Below are 18,421 nucleotides of genomic sequence, written 5' to 3' on the forward strand. Positions count from 1 at the left end.
GTCTAAATACTGCTTTTTCAGGAAAACATAACAAAGCTATGCAATCAAGATTTACTTTTCCTTGCCACCAGAAAGGACTGGGCATAGCCATATATCCATACAAATGAAAATACTGTTTTGCCTGAAAGTTATGAATCTGAAGTTATTTTCCGCCCAATATAACAGTCACTACATAATACAGAGTTACAATTCAACACCACCTCTTATGATGCTGACTATTTTAATTACCACCGAATCTTTAAAGATTTTTGAGATACTAAATTAAATGCACTAGCATTTTTAAACTGACACCCCAAATCACATTTAAATTGTTTGAATAATTGGTTTAAACTTTCGTGAGACAAAGCTGCTCCTGTTTACAACAGACAAATGCTTCAGAGCTCTACTTTTTTTTTTTTTTTACTGGAATAAAGAAGTCCCTACATTGCTACAAAAAATACAGACACTCTTAGAGCTAAGGATTTCAAACAGCTTTAGTCCCTTCACTTTGACTGATGATCAGAAGACATTTTAATGGCCTTACTGCATTTTATAAACAGCTGTGGAATTTTAAATCAATTAAATTCATGTTAATCTAATCTGTAGAAGCTGCTAACATGGCCTGTACAAACGCTAAGTTTCACTTGCCTTGCCCATTCATCTAACTCGATGAGGTTTCTTAAGTTCCCCAGTCTTCTCTCTCCAATCTTGATTAATATGAGGGGGGGGGGAAATCTACCAGAGCAGAGCCACTAGCTACTTATTTACCATGACTTGTATTAATTCATTAAAGCGTTTTGCTTTTTACTCCTGGAAATGTTAGACCCTCCAGAGGTCTGGCAAGAGAGCTCTACAATATTATGTCACCATCAACTTCCATATTATCCATTAGTTTGACAGATTTAAATAAATCTGGAAAGTAGCCCAACACAATTTTCTCACAGAGAAGTTTAGGCAGTATTTAGATTTTCTATTCCTGGATTCTACTGCTTACATGTATTTGCACCAGATTTCTCTTTTGGAAATATAACTCCTTGCCAAGAAAATTGCCTTGGTATATCATAATCAACAGTTCAATTTTTCAGCTGAAATTCTGCAATTTTAAACTTTTGAATATCCTCAATCTGCAAAGCCTTTCTGATTTTTGCATGTGTTTCCTTAGTATGTGCCACGGTCTGTACGAAAACAACTGAATCTCAATAATCCTATATTCTCTATAGTTTTGTGGCTAAATTCTCCCGTACTTCAGAAATGGGATGCTCCCTTTTCAGCTTATCTCAGGAACAAAGGCCTTTCCAAAATGATCTTGTAAACTTTTTCAGTGCATATGACTTGACCCATAAACCATGCGTTTAAAACATTCAGAAACTGACACAAGTGGATAATAATTTCAGAGCATCACGTATTTCTACTAGATACTCAAGTGTTCTTTCAACAGCTAAACTTACTCAGAAATTTATAAAACAATTTTAGTTCCTAAATTATGAAAGATATTTAAAGAGTTTAAAATTTCTAAACCTTTTACAATTGCTAAGGTTCCCTCCCTTGGTATTCTAGAAAGCAGCATTCTTTTAACATTCCTCCCAGAAGAAGACGACTGAAATCAAGAAATTCTGATTACTCATGGCAGCCATCAGCAACATCCCTGAAAAATCTCATTGCAGCCGGGAAAAAAAAAAAAAAAAAAATTTCATAATCAATATTCTGCATGCAGATTTTGCTTAAAGTCCTGTTGTTACTTTTTTTGTTGTAACCATGAATAAAATTCACTACAAAAGCTACCAGTGAAGCCCCTTCCTGCAGGAGCTGGAAATCAGTAATGATATTAATATGGCATCAAGGTTCAGTAAAATCTACTGGAAATACCAAAAAAAAAAAAAAAAAAAAGGTTAAAGACATCAACATGACATTCTTCTGCCAAGTGACATATTTTATTTCTATTTTTAGGCCTCACTTTCAACAGCCCTCAGAAAGCAAAACCTGTTTGTAACACAGCAGTGACCAAAATGGCCTAACCACAAAAGGAAACAACCTGAACTAATAGTAAAATCAATGCTGGTGCAAGAGCTTCCCAAGTGGAAGATGCAGTGAAGTGCGGCAGGGCACAGAAGACACAATCACAGGAACAAGATGTAGGATATGAGCTATGCACAAGTTCTGCATATTTAAAATTATTTTTAAATTATTTTTTCTCTTCTGGATGCTTGCCAGCCAACACTGGTCCTGCAAGGAGAGGAGCACTGGCAATATAGCAATTGTGTAAGTACCTCCTCAGCCACTGAATTTGTCAGATCTTATTTATATACCTTCCATTTAAAAAGTACAAGACTTCATTTCTTTCTTACTACTGTCTACTATTTGCTGGTTTTTACTAGGCCTTCTGTTCTTCTTCCTCTGTGGTCTCAAGCCAGTCTGTAAGCTACCTTCATCATCACAACTATCCTGCTATGACAACTCCTGCTGTAACACATACTTATCTCAAAGTTAAGACACATATGACTTGCTGGGGTAAAAGTAATATATGCCAGGATTTACACATAGTCATTGTCTAAAATATTGTTTAAAATCTTAGTAGTAGTGTAAGATTAGAATATTGAGCCATAGCCACAAGTAAATACAAAAGATGAGGGACCCCTATGAACAGAAGTTAACAGCTTAAGATGGACAGAAACTCTCAGGAACTGGGAATCGTGCTGATGCTTCTACTACAATGCTATCAGACTGTGGTTGATTATTCCATTTTCCAAGAAAGAATTCATAGAGCAAGTCCAAAAGTAATTTTTTTTGCCACCTATGCTGGAAAAGGAGAACAAGTGAAGCTCCCTCTATATCATTCTAGACCTGCTAAGATCTGTGGCCTGTTAGCCAAGCATGTCTCAGAGGCATATTACTGACAGGGCTAGAAGTTATTCCATGTGGTTCTGGTTCTCTTTCTCTTCCTGCTGGAAAACTATGCAAGGTTTCTCTAGTTTAGAGTGTTTTGCACCACATGTTTCTATTATTAAAGTAACGTTAAAAAAAAATGTTCACTTTCACAGAAAAAGGAAAGGGCAATAAACCAACCTGTCAGAGATCTTCATTCTATGGTCTCTGGAGCAGCCTCTGCCTCCTGCAAACAGCTCTGTTACAAGTATTTCCAGCACCCAAATTTTTCTTTCAATTAGCAGAATTTAAAAATTCTGAAGGACATCTAAAAAATACCATTTGTTAAGAAGGGAAGATTCTCATTTGCTAATGGTCAGCCTCAGGCACTGATAAATTTATAAACTGATGCCCTACGGAAATATAAACAAACCAAATCTGAACACTGTCAATATCTGCTAAAACCCAAATTTGAAGAAAACCATGACTGCACTCATTTCGGCATCACAAGTTTTAGAAGTCTAGAAATGCATATATAATTTGTTCCAACCACTAAGTTAATCAGAAGAGCACTTCCTGTTTAAAAATATCCCATTTCCTCAACACATTCCTTCATCTGTCACACAGTAACACCAGTCAATTATTATAGCAATCCTTTCAACAGATTGGTTTACTGCATTGCTCATGAAAAGTAACCCAAAACCTCACAAACAAGGTGGCTGAAGCTGTAAAGGGAGCACAGGGACAAAGGCACCCACCACCTCCACTCCTCCATTACTGCTCAAACTGACAAGTCCAGCTATGGTTTTGAATTTGACCACTACAAAATATATTATTTCTCAGTTTATCAAACTGCAAAAACACGACACACAAACCCACAACAGCCAAACTAATCCTTATCTCACTGGTATCTGCTGGGTAAATTGTAACTGTAGCCCAAAAGTCAACTGAGAATACGTGGAGTCAAACCAGGAGAAACTCCAGAGTGAAAGTTCTTGACATGCAAGCTCATTGAGCAGCAACATGCTTGCACTAGACCAAAGGAAAAGAAAAAAAAAAAAAAAAAGACCTCTAGCTCCTGCTTAAGGAGTGACTCTAGTTCATTAACTTGACTGCTAAGAATTTTCAATGTCATGAATTTTACTCTGCACATATATAATATATATATTGCACAGCAGAACACGGCAAAAAGCAAGAACACGAAGTCCCAAGAACAGCCATTCTAATTTCCACAACATGTACTAAAACTTCCAACTAGCTGGTTTATATAGTTTAAGTTTCTTACTGATTGTTACTTAGTAAATGAAAACTTAAGAAAAAAAAAAATACAAAATATGCCCAAACCCAAACACTTTCCTTCAAATACTGTTTCTGAAAAAAATAAAAGAAGGGAAAAATCTTCACTGAACTCCTATCTCTGGAAACAGTGGATACTATTTGCAAATTGAAGTAATTCTTACCAAACACAAATTATACACAAACATTCGTAATGAGAAACCAAAATATTTTTGTTAGACTTCATGTAATTGTAAACAAACATTTTTTCCCAGTGATCCCTGACAAAATTCAACAAAGACAAGAGTAGGGTGCTGCACCTGGGGAGGAGTAACCCCCTGCACCAGGACAGGTTGGGGCTGAGCTGCTGGAGAGCAGCTCTGAGGAGAAAGACCCAGGAGTCCTGGTGGACAACAGGATGCCCAGGAGCCAGCAATGTACCTTTGTAGCCAAGGAGGCCAATGGCATCCTGGGGGGCATCAGGAAGAGTGTGAGCAGCAGGTGGAGGGAGGTCATCCTGCCCCTCTGCTCTGCCCTGGGGAGGCCCCATCTGATGCACTGGGTCCAGTTCTGGGCTCCCCAGTTCCAGAAGGACAGGGAACTGCTGGAGAGGGTCCAGCAGAGGCTACAATGATTAGGAGTCTAGAACATTTCTCTTATGAGGAAAGGCTGAGGGATTTAGGTCTTTTTGGTCTGGAGAAGAGAAGGCTGAGGGGGGGATCTGATCAATGCTTATAAATACTTAAAGGGAGGGGGTCAGGAGGATGGGGCTGGTCTTTTTTCAGTGGTGCCCAGGGACAGGACAAGAGGAAATGGGCACAAACTTGCAAAGAAGAAGCTCTATCTAAACATGAGGAGGAACTTCTTTCCTGTGAGAGTGGCAGAGCCCTGGAAGAGGCTGCCCAGGGAGGTGGTGGAGCCTCCTTCTCTGGAGACATTCAAACCCCACCTGTACACGTTCCTGTGGGACCTGCTCTGGGTGGACCTGCTCTGGCAGAGGGTTGGACTAGATGATCTCCAGAGGTCTCTTCCAACCCCATGTCATTCAGTGATTCTGTGATGCCAAAATGTCTTCTCCTAACTCTCCTTCCCAATGCGCTTTAATGACACGATATGTCTAACATGCTTTCTTTGCAACAACAAATTCCTTCATCTTCTTAACATTTCTTATTCCTTATAATGTAAGGTGGAGATCTCATATTGTGTGACTTTTTCAAAATTCAAGCTTCGTACCAGGAAGAAAAACGATCTTGAAGATAACAAAGCACAGTAGCATACTTTTTTACCCCTCAGCTGCTCCTTCCTACCTTATTACAGCACGCCGTTTGTTTCTGCCTAAAAGAGGTCAGATCAAAGACCAAAGGTGAAAACCCTACTGTCATCACGGGACACAGCATAACGCAGTGAGCTGGAAATCCTCCTTGCTTTGTTACCTTGAGATCATAACCACAAAGTGCCTGGAGGGCAGAGACCATCCCAGATGAGGGGAGAACAGCCAGCAGCAGGGCGCAGTGCAGCTACAGGCAGGGGATAGACCCCCCAGGGCATACACAGCAGGGAGGTCTGCTGGAGGGTGACGTCTCAGTGTGAACTTGCAAGATAGCCGAGATAGCCTGGTGAAGGGGAAAACTCACTGCCACTCTCCAAAATCACACATTCCCAGCATGGACTTTGCAGAGCGCCTGGTGCTTACCAGCACCCACGAGCTGATTCTGCTCTGCACAAAACACTTATCTATAACCTTATACAATCATAGAATCATTCAGGTTGGAAGAGACCCTTGGGATCATCGAGTCCAACCATCTACCCTACTCTACAAAGTCCTCCCCTACACCATATCCCTCAGCACTGCATCTAAACGGCCCTTAAACACATCCAGGGATGGTGACTCCACCCCCTCCCTGGGCAGCCTGTTCCAATGCCCGACCACTCTTTCTGTGAAAAATTCCTTCCTAATGTTCAGTCTAAACCTACCCTGTTGGAGCTTGAAGCCGTTCCCTCTTGTTCTGTCGTTAATTACCTGTGAGAAGAGACCAGCACCAACCTCTCTACAGTGTCCTTTCAAGTAGTTGTAGAGAGTGATGAGGTCTCCCCTCAGCCTCCTCTTCCTCAAACTAAACAGTCCCAGCTCCTTCAGCCACTCTTCATATGATTTGTCTTCCAGGCCCTTCACTAGTTTCGTTGCCCTCCTCTGCACTCACTCCAGCACCTCACCATTGCAACCTTTACACCATTCACAAGACTTCTCTTTTCAGCCTCACAGTTGTACTGCCATCCTCCATAGCACAGATACCCTGTATCGTTGCCCTCGTTCTGCCTATTGCACCTTGTTACAACAGGAAAAAACAGAACCAAAACCCCAACCTTCCTCGCCTCCAAAAAAGCTGCAGTTCCCGGACTGCTTTGCATGGCAGTTCCCCACCTCTTCATGATGGGACAGTTTTTTCAGTTCTCCCCCTCAGCACTGCATCTAAACGGCCCTTAAACACATCCAGGGATGGTGACTCCACCCCCTCCCTGGGCAGCCTGTTCCAATGCCCGACCACTCTTTCTGTGAAAAATTCCTTCCTAATGTTCAGTCTAAACCTACCCTGTTGGAGCTTGAAGCCGTTCCCTCTTGTTCTGTCGTTAATTACCTGTGAGAAGAGACCAGCACCAACCTCTCTACAGTGTCCTTTCAAGTAGTTGTAGAGAGTGATGAGGTCTCCCCTCAGCCTCCTCTTCCTCAAACTAAACAGTCCCAGCTCCTTCAGCCACTCTTCATATGATTTGTCTTCCAGGCCCTTCACTAGTTTCGTTGCCCTCCTCTGCACTCACTCCAGCACCTCACCATTGCAACCTTTACACCATTCACAAGACTTCTCTTTTCAGCCTCACAGTTGTACTGCCATCCTCCATAGCACAGATACCCTGTATCGTTGCCCTCGTTCTGCCTATTGCACCTTGTTACAACAGGAAAAAACAGAACCAAAACCCCAACCTTCCTCGCCTCCAAAAAAGCTGCAGTTCCCGGACTGCTTTGCATGGCAGTTCCCCACCTCTTCATGATGGGACAGTTTTTTCAGTTCTCCATATGCAAAGAGCTTTTTCATACCCTATCAGATAAAACATTAAGTGGCTTGTTATTTTCCTTGTATCTGATTAACCATAGATCTGTGTAACACTAACATAGTGATCTTGCACCGTGATTTATGCTTTATCAGCAAGGACAACATTTCATTCCAGGCTGGATCCAGGAGAGCTCTGAAGGAACACCAGTACAGATAAAGGGAAATGCTGAAAAAAATATTTTTGAGTACGGATTCATGTTGCAGCTAAGCTGAAGTATTGGAACCCTTCTCCATACTCCTCCCTCAACCCAATCAAGCTCTGGGCCCATCTGGCTATAACACTAAGCCAATTCAACTCATTAAATTGCTAAAAAAAACCCCAAATATTCAGTTTCCCTCATGTTAACTTGCTACTGCTGTACCACAACATCAAACAGGCACCAGATGCAGCTTAAGATAAAAACCCCTTTTGGGCAGCAGCTGTTTCTCTAGTTCAGCCACCTGCTGAAACAGCATCCTACCAGAGCCCAGGGATGAAGAGGAGCCCCTCCAAGCTCCCTTCACAGCAGCAGCCAAGAAGCAGAGAAGCAAGCCAAGCACAACATCCCCATTGTAAAAACTAAGATTCTCTTGTGCACAAGATAGGAAATGGAAAGAATGAAGTCCTGCAGCAGCAGAAGGGTGCCCCCAAACTTCAGACAATCATTACACAAAGAATAATAGGACAGAAATGGAAGTAGCAAAATCCCAGTACTACATTCTTTTCCAGGGGGAAGGAATGAGCTAGCTGAACTGATACTGCCCAAATAGAGTATGCATACACATACTCTTCAAACTTCATCATCAGCTTGCTAAATGTTATCAGCAGTTTTGGCATTATAGCGGAATACTGCTTGACAGATAAACAAGGACATGCTACCCTCATAACTTTCTTCTGAAGTAGCTGTTTACTTTGAAAGGTACTCTAGAAAAAAAAAAAAAAAGATAATTAAAAATGAAAGAAACAAGAAAACTGGAAAAAAAAACAAAAAACTGAAAAATTTGAGCCATGATGAATTAAAATAAAGAGCCAGAATGATGATTTGCATCTATCTTCCTAGTATCACATCAGCTTTTAGCGTATTTTCAGTGTCAATAAATAGCAAATACTAGAAGAGACAGAATTTTGCCAGACCTATCTTGCAGGCACGCAGAAGAAAAAACTGAATACGTAGTTACTGCTAGCGAAGGGCTGAAGCCCAACTATATTGACCAGCTTACTGACAAGACACATGCTTCAACACAGGAAAACAAAACAAAACAACAAAAACAAGGAGGTTTAAAAGAAAACAGGTTACTGAAAAGGAGGAATGAATAAAATGCGCTTGCTAGGAGGCAACCCAACAATGCTGTGTTTTTCAACAAGCCTTCGTGGGAGAATTGTTCTGCACGTCCTGTTGAGCATTGCTAGGAAAATAACAGAAAAAACAAAGGTTGTAATAAAACAGCAAGTAGAAGGATACAATGACAATTCAGAGTCTAATGATTCAGTCACACATTTCAGCTAGGTTCCCTGAATTCTGCAATGCAGTACTGCTTTCTTCAACCTTAGCACAGGAAAACGATACACTTACACGTTGCTGCAGATCTTCAAATTTGGGTCTGCAATCAACACTTCCAGAAAGCTCAGGAAAATGCAACAAGTTTACACTTTCTTGAGAGCTACAAACCTTGTGTCAAGAAACTGTCAAATACTGTGATAATTCTTCCAAGGTAAATACACAGGTTCTTTATAACCAAATGACCGTCGGAGAGACTGAAATATTTTGCCTCGGTATTATCATACGGATATAGTAAAAAGATATTTTGTCCAGTAAAAGACCTGGGTGATACATCTGTAACCCAGCAGTACGAAACATCATCAAGCCGGCAACTCAAATCTCTGTGTCATACTGTTCTTCAGTCCACAAAATGCCCATAGCCCTTCACCAACAAAAACACATTTAAGAAGAATATGTCTATTCCTTTTTTTTTTAAAAAAAAAAAAAGCCAAAACACAACAGAAAAACAGCAGCTTCCTACAGAAACCATGTTAGCTAGCAAATGAAAAAAAAAATAATCACTCTATCTTCTTAAGACTGGCAGAGTTTGATTTAGTTTTGGGGGGGAGGATAGGGAGGTAGAACACAAGACAGCGTTCAACATTAATTTTATAAAGGTCTATTTACTTCATAAATATGTGCACTTATGATTTTAAGGGAAGCTTACTTTTGCATGAGAACAACTGGAAGAAAATGTATTTCCTTTAATTGTCTTGCAATACAGGTCACCATCATACTCCCGTTCCTCACCAAGTTTAACCTTCTGTGCCAAAGTAACACACAAAATAGTAACAAGGTTTAAAGATGAGCCCTTGTGACAGAACAGCTGAATTTGGAAAGGACACCTCAAGTTCAACCTAGTTCAACTCCCTGTCCTGCAAGGTCACCTCGAGCAGGCTGCCCACGATCACATCTAAATGACATCTTTGATGACACCAAGCTGTGCAGTCAATATGCCAGAGGATGGGCTGTCAGGTCATCCAGAAGGACCTGGACAAGCTACAGAGGTGGGCCCATGCAAACCTCCTGAAGTTCAACAAGGCCAAGTGCAAGATCCTGCACTTGGGTCGGTATAATCCTTGTTATCAAGGCTGGAGGATGATGTGATAGAGAGCAAACCTGTGGAAAAGGACTGGGATGGACATGGATGAAAACCTGAACATGAGCCAACAATGTGCACTAGCAGCCCAGAAGGCCAACCACATCCTGGGCTGCATCAAAAGAAGTGTGGCCAGCAGGTCAAGGGATTCTGCCCCTCTACTCCTCTCTGGTGAGACCCCACCTGGTGTACTGCGTCCAGCTCTGGAGTCTTCAGTGCAGGAAGGACATGGACCTGTTGGAACGGGTCTAGCAGAAGAAGGCCACAAAGATGATCAGAGGGCTGGAGCACCTATGCTACGAGGACAGGCTGAGAGAGTTGGGGTTGTTCAGCCTGGAGAAGAGAAGGCTCCCGGGAGACCTTATAGCAGCCTTCCAGTACCTGAAGGGGGCCTACAGAAAAGCTGGGGAGGGACTACTTGCAAGGGTATGTAGTGACAGGACGAGGGGCAATGGTTTTAAACTAGAGCAGGGTAGGTTTAGATTAGACATTAGGAAGAAGTTCTTTACTGTGAGGGTGGTGAGACATGGGAACAGGTTGCCCAGAGAAGTGGCAGACACCCCATCCCTGGAGACATTCAAGGTCAAGCTTGATGATGCTCTGAGCAATCTGATCCAGTTAAAGATGTCTCTGCTTACTGCAGGGGGATTAGACTAGATGACCTTTAAGGGTCCCTTCCAACTCAACACATTCTACACGTGCGTTAACAGATTAAAACCACAGTCAATCATATTATTCCACCAACACAACTGAACTTTCCAGCATGGTTACTACTAATCTTTAAGGTGAACCCAAAAGGAGCCCCTAAAATAGCTTCACATTACCTTCCAAAATAGAGGGGAAAAAAAATTAAGTTCTACTCTGATCATCCAGCAAATCAGACAGGGTAAGAAAAAGAAAATGGGTCAATTTGTTTTTCTCTCACAATGTAGAAGGGTACACAGGACTTTGAACTCTTCATGCCATCTATGTTAATTGCCATCTCTCTTAAATCCCTAATTTATGAACTAATTCAATGGAAGACATAGCAAGGTTTGGGTAATAAACTCAACTATAGTGCATCCCTACAGGTGAATGAGAAATGACAGTCTTCCCCCTTTTCTGAAGAACAGGCTTTTCATTTGGAAAAAAAATTCAAGTGGTGCAACTATAAAAAAGAAAGGCAGTACTAAAAATGTGTAACATTGTTCTTCATTGTAGTAATCCAAGTTACAAGAGCCTCAGTTGTTACGATTAAAATTATACTAATATGAAGGAATAAACATTGGGAACGGTCCCTAACTCAAGTTTAGAAAAATACCTCCCACAGATTCTAGACAACACAGCTCAACCTCAACAGCCACTGTCAGCAACAGACCCAACCAGCACAACCTTTATAATATCATGTCGCTGATACACAGAGTGGAGGACACAAAAATGGACAGAAAAAACAGATGCTGTCATCTCAGCGCTTGGCTCAACAGAAGTACTCCTACTTAGCCCAGTGGCAAGGCCTCTCTGCTTCACATTTCCTTTCTTTTCCCACTCTACCACTAAACTAGTTCACAGCTAGGGGCAAGATTCAATGCTTGAACATCCTTCAAGATGTGCTGTGGCCAAAAGGAACACGATGGATGGAAGCATTCCACATACCAGCTGCCTACCTACCAGCCACCTAGCTGGACTGTCTTTATCTCAACAGACATGTAGCCTTCAAATGAACTTCAGTCCTATCCTGAAGCACAGTGGGAAGATTCCGAACACACAAAGAAAATGGCGTGCTTGACCATACCAAGCAAGGATGATACTTCCATTTTAAAGCTTAATAGCAACAGTATCATTAAAGTTGTGATTACCAGTAAGGAAAAAAAAAAAAAATAAATAAATCTTCATTCCAGCCATCACCTTATAAGAAAAGCTAATTTATGTTTTCTACCATAATCAGAAAGTTTTACTTGGAAAAAAAAAAAGAGGCTTTAAAACCAATCTATTTTTCAGTGGCTGCTATTATAAAGGAAAATTTAGTTACAACCACAACACAGCTTCAGGAAGCTAAAGTCATAAGGCCCCTGTTCTTTAATGACCTGGACTAGCTGAGCAGTCAGAGCAATGGGACAAGACAGAACGACGACAGCCACTTCACAGCCAACCTGTCAATGGCTGCAGATGACTTTGCATCCCCTGATGCCATCAGTGAAACAGAAATGCTGGGACAGCTACTCCACCCAGCCCATGAAGCCCCAAAGCTTCACCAGCTTTTCGCAGCAGACAAGAAATCTGCTACGACACAAACAAAAAGAAAGTTCGGGAGCAAGGGCCTATCACCATGAAGGCTTTTATCTCCTAGAAGATACCCTTGAAGATGGCTGTAACTAGAATTCCATATACGCATTCACTGTTCATTTTAAATAGCAGCAAATTAAATCCTCCGCCTGTTACTGGCTATGAAAAGCCCCTCTTTTTCTTAAATAACTGAATGTCTTCCTAATAATAATCCCATAATACATGCATTAAACAACATAAGCCTAAGAATGACACAAGTTGAGAATTTGCTTAGAGACCCACCAATGAAGCACTGGACTCCCACAAGGTCAAATCATTATAAGTAGATTCTCTGAAAATTTCAGGAAGGTAATGTTAGCTACATCATTGAGTAGTTTGACAATCAAAATCTGTCAAAGCAAAATCAGTTTAAATACAGGCACATTTTGATAAAAAGATCCAAATATGCCTGTACCCATGCAAGACACATTTAAGTTGGCTTATATACAACACAACATTAAAGCAGCAAGTGTTCATAAAGACTACAATAGTACCTGACTTCCAGAGAGGGCTGCAGAAAGAGCTAGCCTTGTTCCATCAATTGATAGACACCAGCAATGAGCCCTCGAAGTCCTTCTTCAGAAACCTTACATAACCAGAATGAAAGGATCCCTTGTGCATGGAGCATGCAATGGCAACCACTCCTTGCCACAGGACTGGTTTATAATAAGTAAATAAATAAATAAATGATCAGAAACTTGCTTCCTTCGAACACCGCATGACTACTTCAGTCACAAACCGGACCTAAGGATACAAACAAGCCCAAAGGATGTCAGTCGGCCACTTTCCTGAGACCTGTGTGGGGTGCAACGTGAGAACAAGCTGTGTAGACTTAGTCCCCACGGGCATTTGGCAAGCCCCACGTACCATCATACAATTGACAGTTTCTGTTGGAGAGGCCCCAAAATTAAGCAACAAAGATGCTGCAGGTCAAGTTTCACAGACTACCATCCACCTACCAAGCATCTGCCTCCCCAGTTCCAACAGTTCTTCCCACAGCCTCAGATTATATGTCTTTCTAAGTATTCAAGTGATTGCAGAGGTGGTAAACAATTGCCATTTACAAACTCACTTTTTTCAAGACCTCCATAACAGAAAACTATCACTTTAAGATCAGAAAAAACTTAAAACCCAAATATCATGCTTTATCATAAGGATAATAAGTTAGTGTGTGGGCTTGTCTCTCGTCTTCACCTGATTTCACATACAGTATTTTAATACCACATCAATACTGTTAGTGTATCAAAAGAAATTAAGTTAAACTTTTCAGCTCTGACCACTGTGGTCAGTTTTAATAATAAAGGTGCTCTGCCAAAAAAAAAAAAAAAAAAAAAGTATTCCACTAGCAATTTATTAAAATCAAAAAACCAAACAAAATACCAAAGAGAAACCCCAAGAAGAAACCCAAAAACTAAAACAACCAAAAAACACAAAAAGCCCCCCAAAAAACCAAAAAGCCCCCCTCCCACCCCAAAAAAACCCCAAAAAAACCCCACTCCAACAAGCAGACTGTCAGTATAGGCTAACACTGGCCAGAAGTTAATTACAAAAAGTATTTGCTGGAGTACTGCTGGAATATTTGCAGTAGCCAAAAACGTCAGACACTAAATACCTTTAATTTTTCCAGGAAAGCCTTCCTGGCTGACACCTCCCTCCACTCAGCTGCACGCATTCCATGCACGTATTCCACCACCTGCAGTACCTTACCCTCCATCCTGCCAACAAAAAAAAACCAAAACAAAAAGACCAAACTTCCTTGTCACACATGCCAATTCTTCTTTTCTTAAATAGGAATTAAATAAATGGGATAAAAGTTATGTGTGAGTGAGCTTTCTGTCCAGGCAGACACAAACATCTCATCGGGAACCAGAGAAACTTGCGCATTGAATGCTTCATCTCAACTGCCATGCTTTCCACCCAAACCTAGCCAGGCTCAGAAGGAACTTTGGAGCAATGTGTTAAGACATGGAAAACACAACACCCCAAATAAAGAGCAAAACCAAATTATAATTAAGATGGTAAACTGCATGACAATACAATTATATCTTAGGACTAGTTCTGTAGCCTGTTTGATGGAAGTCATCAAGAAAAGCACTTCCCATCTGGCAATCCATGAGGGAACAGAATAAATTTTAACTAGAAAAAAAATTTCTTCATCCTCTTCACAATAGGTAATCTCAGCTCAGTTACAAAATAAGCCTCACCTACAAATTCCTAGGAAACAGAAGAAAAACCAAATCCATATATTTAACACTTAAAGCCGATAAGAAATTCAGAAAAATCAAGAAATTCAAGGCCAGGCTGGATGGGGCTTTGAGCAACCTGCTCTAGTGGAGGTGTCCCCGCCCATGGCAGGGGGCTTGGAACTCAATGATCTCCAAGGTCCCTTCCGACTCTAACCATTCTGTGATTCTATGAAAAAAAAAGAAAATCATTGTAACATTCCCATGCTGGTCCAACAGCCACCTGAAAGTCAGTAATTCCATAAATTTCTTTCCGCAACTTTTAAGTAACATTTCTGAGCACAAATCACATGTTACGCATCCGAACAGCCAGTCTCACCAGAAATAGATAGCAACAAGTACAAAAAAAAATCCAAAAGGAGAAACAAGCATAGCCATACATTCCCAAAAGATGCTGAACTGCCAGCTGAGGAGACCCTCACCATGAACAACTCCAGAAGACAAAGCCACAGAAGCCAACACCAGCGACACAGTCGTCATTGCTATACGGACATACAATACGGTTTTATCTTTGACTACTTCTACTTCTCTGTGTACTGTCCTTGGACTAGAAAGGAGCAAGCAAGGCATCTTCCTGCACAAATGACCTGGCAGAAGCAAAAAAAGTAACCCAGTTCCACATCCCCTACGCTTAGGAGAGTACAAGCGAAGCTGCTCAAATGGTGGAAGGTCTTTAAACATCAAGGCTTATTTCTGCCAGAGGAAGGGTTTTGGTAACTCTCAAGCTTTTCTCTCTTAGGCAAAGCATGCATCTTGCTGCATAAGCCAGCAAATTATATCTATGTGCCATGGAAAAAACTGTAGCAAAAGAAAGGGGAAAGCTCTGAAAAAGATAAAAACGAGGAGCCTTTTGCACAAGAGAACAGTCAAAAGTTGTTTCAAAGCACAGCTTTCAAATAAAACGTGGTTTTCTTGAATGCACAAATTATACAGGTAATGTTTGTGTATAAATAAGACCTGGTCTTCAAAATTGTCACACCTTAATGAAAAGCAGTGTACAAGTACATTTTGATACATAAAAACACATGCAAATACATTATACACTGCCATAAAACAGGTACAGGCTTTAAAAAAAGCTCATTGTCTTTTTCCTACAAAATCTGCATTGTGAGCTTATTTTTTTTAAGAAAAAGAAGTTTTATAACCTTAGTTCTCCTTCAGAGAACAGAAGAAAAAAAACATTCTGTAGCGACTAATCAAAAACTGAAGTACTGGACTTTCACAGCACCACTTCCATGCTTTCACAGAAGATCCTGTCAGGCTGATTAGAGAACTTCGTGCCTTTCCATCACATCAGAAAGTTGTGGCATCTTACAGTCTTAAGGTAAGAAAGCTTAGTCTACAGATCAAGGAGTTACAATTCATTTTAGCTGCCAATCACTGTCTCAAAATTGTCCCTCATCTCCCAAAAAGGTTGTGGCAGATCTTTTAGTTTTCACTAAAAGATTCACTAATTTTTTTCAGCAAGAATGAAATTACAGTGTTGGTATAACAAGTTGTATAACAACTGTTAGATTACAGTGTTGATATAACACAGCAGCATTGTTCTAGGGTTTCTTTTTCACTCCCAACTATTATTTTTCTAGTACATGAAGAATACAAATAATTGTCAATCAAGAGATTAGGATTTTGTAAAAGTGAAAGGATCCATAGCAGCCCACGTGACCAGAGTTGTAGCAAGAGTCGGAGTTCCCTCCCCATCCAAAACTCTTCTAAGATGAACACTTTACTTGGGATTTTGAGTTGTCTTTAGGAAGTAGCGATGTAATCTGATTGTCTTCGCTTTTCTCTACATCTAAATGCAAACATTTTTCCCAACTTTCATTATGACCACCTGAGGCAAACCCAAATTTTTAATCATCTTCCTGATTTATAGGTGAAAATAATGTAATCAAAGTGAACACGTTATTCCTGCCCCAGCATAGCATACGTGACATTTCAATTAACAAAGTACCCATACAAAGTAGAAAGGAACTTGCTCTCAAGTTTCTTTTTTTTTCCTCCCTTCACGCTTCCTCTCAAATTATGGTAACATCCTCCCAAGCACGAACTTCTCTAATTTACAGTGTATTCAGCGTAAGAAATCCCTCATTAAATCTCCCCACAGACTGCATGGGGAGACTTTCACACACAAGCCCTTGTTAAGGCAGAGGCTACAACATCCATACACCAAGTGCAGAAGAGCACTGCACATCCAATAAACACGTACTGAAAAACTGAGGAAGCCGTTATCAGCATCAGCCTTCTCCTATGGGCTGGATTCTGCTCAAAGTGAGAAATTAACTGACAATCTCAACAGGTATCTATTTACTTCCACTTTATATAGACTAAAATGCAAATATCTAATCCTAGATCACTATTCCTTCCTCTCTGAGTAAGCAAGTTCTGAATATTAATGACGGAGGGGTCCATTAAAAGCAGCATATACAAACATCATCACAGAATACAAGCACATAACTTATTACCAGATTTTGAAGAATTGCCTATAAATGCTTTCAAGTCATTCAGGCAAGGCAGCAAGGCTATCACATATAAGATCACAAACTAAGTCTTCAGACTGGTCAAGACCTTTGAGCTAACATTACAATTTTATCCAACAACTTAATGCTGAAATCTGTATTGCTGGGTTAGATGCACCACACTAATACAGTTCACAATCACTTGAAGCATTTCGCATAACACACTGCAGACCTGTAATACAAAAAAGATTCCAGTAGTGAAACAAACATAACGTCAGGACCTACACAAGAGTAGCCAACCCCAGGATATCCTGGCGTGGTCTGCAAGTTCCAGCAGGCACACACACACGCAAACACCGCCGTACCACGCATGGCTGCACCGTGAGAGCGCGCGGGCACCACGCACACCACCGCAGCTCACCCCCCACAGAAACTCCTCTTGCACAAGCAACAGGATGTCTCAGGCGCTGCTTCCTACTGCTCCGGCAGACATGCAGCGACAGGTTAAACTTGGCCAACAAAGTTACTAATCATATACTTTTTCCCTCCCCTGCACCAAAGGCTCCATACTGGAGGCGAGGACAGCCAATCTGTGAATCGTTTCCTAACCCACGACACGTCAGCCAGCACATGAAGGCGAAGTAACCCCAGTTTTCCCCACCTGAACATACGGATCTGAAAACTGCAACATCTGAGAAGTAGGCTGAATACTCCTATCCCAGAATCATGGCATTAAACGCTTTTTAGCTCTTCTGCTCCAAGCTGCAGCTCAACAACATGGCTAGGGCACATGCAATGACTAATTGCTCCCAGAAAACACTGCCCCAGTCTCCTCCACCTTCTGCATGCTTTCCCACACCAAGGGTTGGCACCCCCTGTCCGCAGGGTGGGCCAGGGAACCCATGTGCAAAAAAAACCAACCCCAATCCCACTGTGAAAACAAGCATAATTCCCACGGGGATCACAAAAGGGCTGTTATCACCAAGCACAAACCTAGAGGTGGAAGGAGCCGTACCTTTTGGGGGCTGCAAACCAATAGGTGGGCTTAAGTACAAAGTGAGCCTTAGCCTGGGACTGCATCTCCACTGCCTCTGACCAAGGCTCCTTGACTAGAGGAGGGGAGGGAAGGGCACCATATTCCTCCCTGAAACTTGGTACACAGGTAAACATTAAAACGTGGGGAACTACGGAGAGATCCAAAGTGAAGGGTTTAAGACTAAAGCTGTAATTAGGAATCGATATTAAAAAAGAAAAGAAAAGGTATTTTTAGAGTAGCCAGCTGTACGCTGACCATTTCGGCACCACCTCAGATCGAACAAAAAAACCCAATCTCATGGCCCATCTCCAAACGCCTCCGAACGGGCCTCCACCACCGCTTCCACCCGGGCACCGGGCACCGGGGGCCGAGGGGCACCGGAGCCGCCTTCCCCCGCGGCGGCTCATCAGCCGCCGAGTGAAACCCTCCGCCGCCCGCCGCAAGTATCAAAGAAAGAACATTTGGCTCCGTACTGCTGTTTACGGGGCAGTGACCACCGGTCGCCACGACCCAAGAGTAGAGGCCATGCAGATAAGT

The 18,421-nt window shown here is 41.6% G+C and overlaps 1 protein-coding gene across 1 annotated transcript in view; it reads right to left on the bottom strand.

Moving 5' to 3' along the window:
* DIP2A (disco interacting protein 2 homolog A) overlaps positions 1 to 18,142 on the bottom strand; it is a 128,797-nt gene extending 110,655 nt beyond the window's left edge. Inside the window, exons 1-2 of the mRNA XM_014949205.1 lie at positions 18,134 to 18,142; positions 17,864 to 17,957 (exon numbers count right to left, since the gene is read on the bottom strand). Coding sequence (XP_014804691.1) covers positions 17,864 to 17,957; positions 18,134 to 18,142 — 103 coding nt within the window. The remainder of the gene's footprint in view (positions 1 to 17,863; positions 17,958 to 18,133) is intronic.
* Positions 18,143 to 18,421: the final 279 nt, after the last annotated feature.

Source organism: Calidris pugnax, unplaced genomic scaffold (assembly GCF_001431845.1).
Source record: "Calidris pugnax isolate Ruff unplaced genomic scaffold, ASM143184v1 scaffold75, whole genome shotgun sequence".
NCBI lineage: Eukaryota > Metazoa > Chordata > Aves > Charadriiformes > Scolopacidae > Calidris > Calidris pugnax.